This window comes from Triticum dicoccoides, chromosome 1A (assembly GCF_002162155.2).
Source record: "Triticum dicoccoides isolate Atlit2015 ecotype Zavitan chromosome 1A, WEW_v2.0, whole genome shotgun sequence".
Lineage (NCBI taxonomy): Eukaryota > Viridiplantae > Streptophyta > Magnoliopsida > Poales > Poaceae > Triticum > Triticum dicoccoides.
In genome coordinates, this window is record NC_041380.1 from 448,621,850 (window position 1) to 448,630,455 (window position 8,606).

The 8,606-nt window shown below is 44.8% G+C and overlaps 1 protein-coding gene across 2 annotated transcripts; it reads left to right on the forward strand.

Annotated features, from left to right (window-relative positions):
• Nucleotides 1-266: 266 nt before the first annotated feature.
• LOC119278072 (SNF2 domain-containing protein CLASSY 1-like) lies at nucleotides 267-7,423 on the forward strand. Of its 2 annotated transcripts, XM_037559430.1 has the most exons (6): nucleotides 267-2,577; nucleotides 3,305-3,460; nucleotides 3,546-5,523; nucleotides 6,002-6,078; nucleotides 6,174-6,277; nucleotides 7,064-7,423. In XM_037559430.1, exons 1-3 carry the CDS (start codon nucleotides 391-393, stop codon nucleotides 5,484-5,486), a joined length of 4,284 nt encoding a protein of 1,427 aa, XP_037415327.1. In that variant the 5' UTR covers nucleotides 267-390; the 3' UTR covers nucleotides 5,487-5,523; nucleotides 6,002-6,078; nucleotides 6,174-6,277; nucleotides 7,064-7,423. The 2 variants fall into 2 exon arrangements, with proteins under 2 accessions (XP_037415327.1, XP_037415335.1); XM_037559438.1 differs by lacking the exon at nucleotides 6,002-6,078.
• The last annotated feature ends 1,183 nt before the right edge of the window (nucleotides 7,424-8,606 follow it).

Consider the following 8,606-nt stretch of genomic DNA (forward strand, 5'->3'; position numbering starts at 1 on the left):
CCGGGCCCGCGCGTCAGTCTCGCGGGGCGTCGGCATAAACCCCCCGCCCCACGCCCGCTAACCGCGAGAGCGTCAGGGAGTAGGAGTAGGAGTAGTACCATACCCCTGCTGACTCCTCCTACCCCCACCTGACCTGACGACTCTCGCCTCCGCCGTTCCGGAAACAGACTCGCTCTCGGCTCTCCCCTCCCCGCCCCGCCCCCCATGGATCGCGCCGCTCGCCGCCGCGCCCGCGCCGGCGGAGGTGCCCCGGCGGCGCCCTCCACTCGCGCGCGCCGCCGCGACGACGCCGGGACGATCGTCATCGACCTCGACGACGACGGGGCGGCCCCTGCGGCCGCTGCTGCCGCGAGCAGGCGCTCTTCTTCCTCCTCCTCCTCGGCGGCGGCGATGCCTGTGCCGCTGGTGGGGGCGGTGGCGACGCGGACCCGATCGAGGAGGCTGGCGATGCAGCCGCCGGCGCCGGAGGAGGCGCCGACGGCCAAGCGGAGGAGGAAGGGGGCGACGAGCGCGGATGCCGACGGCGGCGGTGGGAGCAAGGGCGCCGGCTCCTCCAAGTCGGAAACGAGACCGAATCGTCGAGGGCGCCCCCCGCGGGCCTCAGTGAGGAGCAAGGAGGCAGAGGCGGAGGCGGATGCGCCCGCCTGTGGAGACTGGGTGGAGGTGTCCCGGGGCGATGGCTGTGACGAAAGCGCGCGGCGAGGTGATGATGCTTCTGACGATGATAATGGCGAATCTCGCGCCGACGAGGCATGCGGCATTGGCCAGGGGAGCGATGAGCATCACAGTGCCGCTAGTGGGAATCGAATCAATCAGCATCAGGGGAGTGGGGCGGTCAATGGTTCGAATTCGTGTCATGCGATGAATGAGGTGGTATCAGGCGATGCAGGGGGGCTTAAAGGTCGTGGGAACGAGGGAGGCGGGCTCGGTGTTGGTTTTCATGTGGATGAGGAGCACATGAATGAAAAGGATACAGTAGGCTGTGGAAACAGGGAGCTGCTGACTGCGGATGCGATGATGGGTGACGAGGCCGCAGCGTCTGAAGATGACTTTGGAGATTACTATGACGACGAAATGTTGGAGGAAAGACTGGTGGCAGATCTGATCCGTACTTACAGTAATGGTGGTAATTTGGAGGCAAGTAATGGTGCTTACGGCGATGGTGGCGATCTGGAGGAATCCGAGGATGAGATGGGATTCACTGATGATGGTGATGATGACGATTCTATGCACGATGCAGATGAATGTGGCATGTCTGAACCAATCAACGGCGATGCTAAGGCGCCAACCAACGATGATGCTAAGGCGGGAACGCAGGATCCGGTGGATCACAAGGTTGTTGCTGGTGAGGTTAGGTGCCATGAGGAGGATGAGGAGGAAGAAGATGTTATCAAGGATGAGGTGGAGACTAAGCGAGAAGGACCTACGGGCTTTAATCAAGGGAGATCGCATATAGAAATTCTTGATTCTGACGAGGAAGTAAAAGTGCTCAATGATGCCAGTAAGGCCTCGAAGAAGAAACCGTTGCTGCGAAAAAAGGAACTTGTCGTGCCATGTGTTGCATGGAGGACTCGGTCATTATGGGGGCTTAAGCAAGATAGGTTGTCGTACAATGCGTATTTTGAGGAGTTGTCTGATGAGCCAGAAGAGGAGGATGATTCAGAAGTGGAACTGGATGGCGAGGATGATGACAGTGCCGATGATGACAATAGTGCCAGTCATGATTCAGAAGTGGAACTGGAAGAAGAGGATGCAAACAAGAAAGCGAAAGAGGAAGAAGAGGCCGAAATGAGAAAACGCAAGAAAGAAATTGCCTCATCTTTGGCTAAAATAAGGGCCGGGCCTTTGCCTCTTTATACAAATACAGGGAAGAGAATACGAAAAGCAACCCCAAACAGCTGCAACAACTCAAAGCGACGGAGGAGGATACAAACCCACCACAGAATTGACTCATCTGATGATGAGATAATTGATCATACTGTAGCAGATGGTTTCAAGTGGGAGGTTCACAAAAAACCAGGGATTCAACCACTGAACTTTGATAAAGATGGCAGTGAGGGTCCAGTGGGCAATGACATTACACAGCATCAGAAGCAGACACATTTTACTTGGGATCTTGAGAGGAGGAAAAGGCTGAAGCTTGAAACGACGACTAAGGAACGTCAATTGTTTGAGCGGCATTTGGACTCGGATTCTAGCCCATCCAGTTCGGATCAGAATAAAAGGCATGGCGATGGTAGCAAAACTGGGAAGGAAAAGAAGCATTTGTCATCAAAATCTGGAAAATCTGCCAAGAAGTTCAGCCGTTCAGGTTCAAAAATGCTAAAGCGACAGTCACTTCTGAAGCTTCTGATGGATAAGATGAGTGGCGATAAAGATGGAGGATTCTCTCCTTTTGACCAGCATCTTCAGTTCGACTATAATTTCAAGGATCCTCATCCATTTGTATTCTCATTTGGCACTGAAAATTCCACACCAGCTGACATACCAGAGCAAAATGCTAAAGAAAATATGCTGTGGGGTGACTTTGACTTTGCTTTAGAGTCAGAGAATATTGGAACCTACTATGATGACGAGGTAAGTTTGTATTGCAGCATGACAATTGTCTCTGACCTTGCAGATGCATGACTGTTATTCTTCTAGTTTCCTTAGTGGTGTTGATTTGATTATGTTAACCAGTCCTTTTTTTTAAAGTAGGTATTGAATTATTTTAAAATTTATGTAGTTGTTTAACTAGACCTGGCTATAAGCTAATAACTGCACAGACTGAGCTGTATCGAGATGATATCCGATCTGAATATATAACATGATTAACTTCGGAAGGCTCAGACTAGACCAGTTTGAGGAACATGGAGCTTAAGATTCACGCTGATCAAGAAAGAAAAAGGGATTTCACCTAATGTGACGCTGACCCATCATAGCTTCATCCCTGTATCCTCAGATAAAAGAACAGGACTAGTTTCATAAGTTCAATGTTTACCAATATTTTAATGGAACACACTTTGAGAGTGATTATCTCTGCTTGGCATAATCGGCTAATGTTGACACAGAACATACTTTATGCTACTGAAGTACTAACAGATGTACCTCTGAACATTTGTTTCTTTTCCATAGAAACTAAAGATTCCTTAATGCTATCTGTGTATTACACTAGAAATGTTACATCCAGGAGAATCTGGTCAACTTTAACTATATAATGCACCATATTACTCCTCCTAGAATTTCTACTTGTCGCATGCTTATATTTACAGCATCATCTTGTTGAGACAACTGGTTAAAATGATTAGCCTGTATTATATTGCAGCACCAAGGAGAGAGCAATGTGCTAGATCTTGGACTACCTTCTAAAACACCTTGTTCTCGAGGGAAGCATGAATTTCTTATTGACGACCAAATAGGAATCAGATGTAAATACTGCTCCTTGGTAAATCTGGAAATCAGATTTGTTTTACCGTCAATGGTGAGCCATGTATTTTCTCTCTCGAAATTTTAGCTCACTCCACAACACAAAGGTAAGTTTCATCAGTTAACTCCTTTCATTTCAGGTCTCAAATTACGCAGAAAAAACTCCTTGGCGAAATGGATCTTGTTTGAAGGAAGCGTTGATGTATCATGATCTTTGTGAACAAGCTGGAAGTGTTGACGGGCAATCTCAAGATTTCCATCTATATGGAACAGTATGGGATCTCATCCCTGGTGTCATTACTAGTATGTATCATCATCAACGCGAAGCATTTGAATTTATGTGGACAAATCTAGTTGGTGATATTAGGCTTGATGAGCTGAAGCATGGAGCTAAACCTGATGTTGTTGGAGGATGTGTGATCTGTCATGCCCCAGGGACAGGAAAGACACGTTTAGCTATTGTTTTTATCCAGACATATATGAAGGTATTTCCAGACTGTCGGCCAGTGATTATTGCACCTCGCGGGATGCTCTTTGCTTGGGAAGAGGAGTTCAAAAAATGGGACGTCAATGTTCCTTTCCATATAATGAACACTACAGATTTTTCAGGGAAAGAAGACAGAGACATATGTAGGCTAATAAAGAAAGAGCATCGGACAGAGAAGTTGACGAGGCTTGTAAAACTGCTTTCATGGAACAAGGGTCATGGTATTCTTGGAATAAGTTATGGTCTGTATATGAAACTAACATCGGAAAAAAAATCTGGATGCACTGAAGGGAACAAAGTAAGAACTATTCTTCTCGAGAACCCTGGTTTGCTTGTGCTAGATGAAGGACACACACCTAGGAACGAGCGCAGTATTATGTGGAAGACATTGGGAAAAGTTAAAACTGAGAAGCGCATAATTCTGTCAGGAACTCCTTTCCAAAACAATTTTCTTGAGCTTTATAATATACTCTGTTTGGTAAGGCCTAGGTTTGGTGAAATGTTTTTGACTGAAAAAAAAGTGGGCAGAAGGCACTATGTCTCAAAGAAGCGACAGGATAAGTTTTCTGACAAATACGAAAAAGGAGTTTGGGCTTCATTAACTAGTAATGTAACTGATGATAATGCAGAGAAAGTTCGATCAATACTGAAGCCATTTGTTCATATCCATAATGGCACCATTCTTCGAACTCTTCCAGGGCTCAGAGAGAGTGTGATTGTTCTGAAACCTCCTCCTCTTCAGAAGAGTATCATTAGAAAGGTGGAGAATATTGGGTCTGGTAATAATTTTGAACATGAATATGTTATTTCCTTGGCTTCGACACATCCTTCTCTTGTAACTGCCATCAACATGTCCGAAGAGGAAGCTTCACTTATTGATAAACCTATGCTTGAGAGATTAAGGTCAAATCCTTATGAAGGGGTTAAAACAAGATTTGTAATTGAAGTCGTTCGTTTGTGTGAAGCACTGAAAGAAAAGGTATTGATCTTTAGTCAGTTTATTCAGCCATTAGAATTGATAAAAGAACACCTTAGCAAGCTTTTCAAATGGAGAGTAGGGAAAGAGATTCTCCAAATGGATGGGAAGATCCAACCACGATATCGTCAGACGTCAATTGAAGTTTTCAATAATCCAGATAGTGATGCGAAGGTGTTACTTGCATCTACAAGAGCTTGCTGTGAAGGGATTAGCCTAACCGGAGCTTCAAGAGTTGTTCTTCTAGATGTGGTTTGGAATCCCGCCGTGGGAAGGCAAGCTATCAGTAGGGCATTTAGGATAGGACAGAAGAAATTTGTATATACATACAATTTAATAACTTATGGAACAGGTGAAGGTGACAAGTATGATAGGCAAGCAGAAAAGGACCATTTGTCTAAGTTGGTCTTCTCTCAAGAGGATGAGTTCAATAATGTCAGGAACATGCTATCAAAAGCTGAAATGGATCACTGTTCTAAGTTGATATCTCAGGATAAGGTTCTGGAGGAGATGACCTCCCATGACCAGCTAAAAGGCATGTTCTTAAAGATACACTATCCACCAACTGAGTCAAACATGGTTTTCACTTACAATCAGATTGCCCCTGAGTTGAGTTAATGGTAACATTGGCATCAGTTTGATTAATACTAACAAGGTATGCTCTTAAACGTAGGATATCTTCATGTAATTAATGTATCAATGATAGTGGTGTAGCCTTCCATCAGTTCTATAATTCTGTGGATGCTAGCATTATTTTGGTTCCTCTTGTTTGCTGTCATATATAGAGTTCCATTTATAGCATAAATTTTGTATGGTTAGTTGATGTCTCTATCTGAGAATGACTGTATTGTCATATGTTATTTCCCTAGTTAAAGAATGCCAAGACTTGGAAACTGTATTCTGATAATGTGTGCATATAAAAGAGCCAACTTGGGATACCATGGTACTGCGTCATGGAATCTTAGTTTGGCTCTGCATCTTACAAGAGGAAATGGACCTATAAGTTTTTGTGCAATGCTATAAGCCTGAAAAGAAAAAAAGATTCAGCTTTCATTTCATTGTCTGATACGCTCAGTGTTTACTATCTGATGTACCGAAAATTTGTTGGTTAACAGCTTCTTTATCACTTACAGTACTTATGTCTGCTCATCGAGTCATTTATACTGATGCCAGCAAAATGAAATAAAGGAGCCTACCACATGTTTTCATGGTCAGAGGCTACTAGATCATAGTACTTCTATGCAGAACGCGTTTTCAAGTATGCAGAGTGTTCATATTGCTTTGTGTTAACACTTGTCTACATAGGGAGATATCTGCAGCAGTCACATGTATACATGACGTCCTTTAGTGGCTGGCCTTCGCTTGCTAACTCAAGTATGGTGGCAGCTGCCAATATTCGCAGATGATGCGTAAGTACCCCTTCAGCTACTATTCAGCTATACTATCTACTTTGTATGGAAGCATGTTTTAGCATAGTAAACTTTTTCTTCGTCCTATGTCTTCTATAGACTGAGCTTTGTTGGTCCATGAGAATGGTGACTACTGACTAGATATATAAGCTCAACATAAGATGGGCTAATAAACCTGCTTCACTAGGTTGTGTCTAGATATGTTCTCTGGGTGTTGTAATAACTAGTAGCAGAACCACTCATTTTCCATTTTGTCTGTGTATATCTAAATATTTTCCCCAACTCTTTGCCCACTGTGAACTTCAAAAGAGCTGTTTGTCTTTTTTGTGTGTCTTGTCAGTCCTAATATTTTTCTTTGTTTTGTACCAGCAAACAGTAAGATTTTTGTTTGGAACAAACTGTAGGTTGACCGTTATTACTGCACCATTATTTTGCTTTATGGAGCACTGGTTAGCATATGAGATATATGACTTTTACAAAAATGACTGACTTCTTTGGATGTCGTTGGTGTTTCTACAGTTGTGTGTGGGTGTTTGAAAAGAACATGAGAGGGATGAGTCTTTATAGGTTTACAGCTAATGAACACCACATTACTCAACAAATTCCACCATGTCATAGGCTCATAGCACAATTCTAGTCCTAAGCACCTTCAAATATTTGCCCAGCAAGCACCACTGGACAGCTGCTCCTTCTTTTTTATTCGTATCATGCTGGTTTTGTTTCTGAAAGAACGAAGACAAGCATGTGCACATGCTTCTCAGTAACTTTTTGACATATCTCTTGCAGGTTTTTCAGCAGTGCTTTCTGTGGTAGAGTGGGAGGGATCAGCACAATCTAGAGATGAATCGGTTTGATCTGTATCTGTTGCTTATTCTTGGCTGCTTGCTCAAAGTGAATCTCGAGACGTTTGGGAGCTACTGGATGTAACTGTAAAAACATGCAATGGGTTTTGCGCTAGAAAGGCCGCTGGTAGTGCTGTAGAGTCATGCTCAAACGTCTCTAGGTTAGTAATTTTCGCCAGCGAGTTGGAAAACAATGTCTGATCATCATTCAGTCATATGATGCTCAGTACCGCGGTTTAATTGAATAATCTATTGGCAAGTATTCCCGAGGGCAGATGGATATGGCCTTTCCATGATTTGTTCATGGCTTGATGTTGTGTTCTTCTCTGCGCACTTGATTAGAGTCAGATAACACCTGTGAAGATTTAACTTGCATACGGCGCGTCGCTGGTGTTGGTCCTTTGTGCGCAGGGCGTTGGAAGACATCCTTCCCCAATTCCACTTGAGTCCTGCCTTCGACTTACCAATGAAGACTTGGTCTTGTGTCAGATAGCTGCTCTGAAGTAGCCTTCAAGGTCATGATCCTGGACATCTGCAGGTTAGCCGTATGTTGTTGATTGCAGGCCAGGCACGGCCGGAGTCAATCCCACAAAACCACTACTCTCGCGGCGTGATTAGCTGTTGGCCATCACTTTATGATTTGTGAAAATGGTTCAGGCCGGCGAAAGCCCGCCGTAGCATTGTCAAAAACTACGATTTGTGACTGATTCATTGACGAAAAACCTATTTTTCATTGAATACAGTGACCGCTTGCTGAGTTTGTTTGGACAACGATTATGATAGATGAGGTCTGCTTGTCCGGCTGAGTTGGCAATTTTTTTTAAAAAAAATAAATCTATGTGGACTGATTTGGTCTTTTTCCTCCTCTCCCTGTCCTTCCCCTCTCTCTTTGCATTATATCAAACACATTGTGTGGGATTAGGACCACACTGATCCATAGGTCCCTCCCGTGTGTGGGTTTTTGTGTTAGGCAACCTCGAGGTGATGTCTGTCGCTATCATTAGTTAGGGTTTGCCTTCTTGGCTGACATGCACTCTTCCCCGTTGATGTGACGTGCTCAGCCTGTTCCTGACCACCCCTTCTCCTTCCCCAGTGAAACCCTAGTGTCTAGGTTAACATTTCCCCATCTCCACCCACCGCCTTTCGGGTGATCTATGACACGCGATCATAAAACAAAATCCCCTAGTTGGTTCGATCTGATCCTGTTCTGCATCGATGGACAAGGTTGAGGGTATGTTGAAGGGTTGAAGTTGTTGGAGGCGGGGAGGAAGGGAATTAAGATCGATTGGCCAGGTTCGGTATGGTGGGCATGATTGAACAGAGAGGTATGACAAAGTTTTTCTCCGAGAAACCAACCTATGCGTACGCCCTCGCCCAGTCTCTGGGACGGGCAAGGAGCCTGCTGAGGGGTGTGGACTGCAGGGATATGGGGGAAAACTTGTACCTGTTTACATTCAGGCGAGAGCCGGATCAGAGGAAGGCCGAGG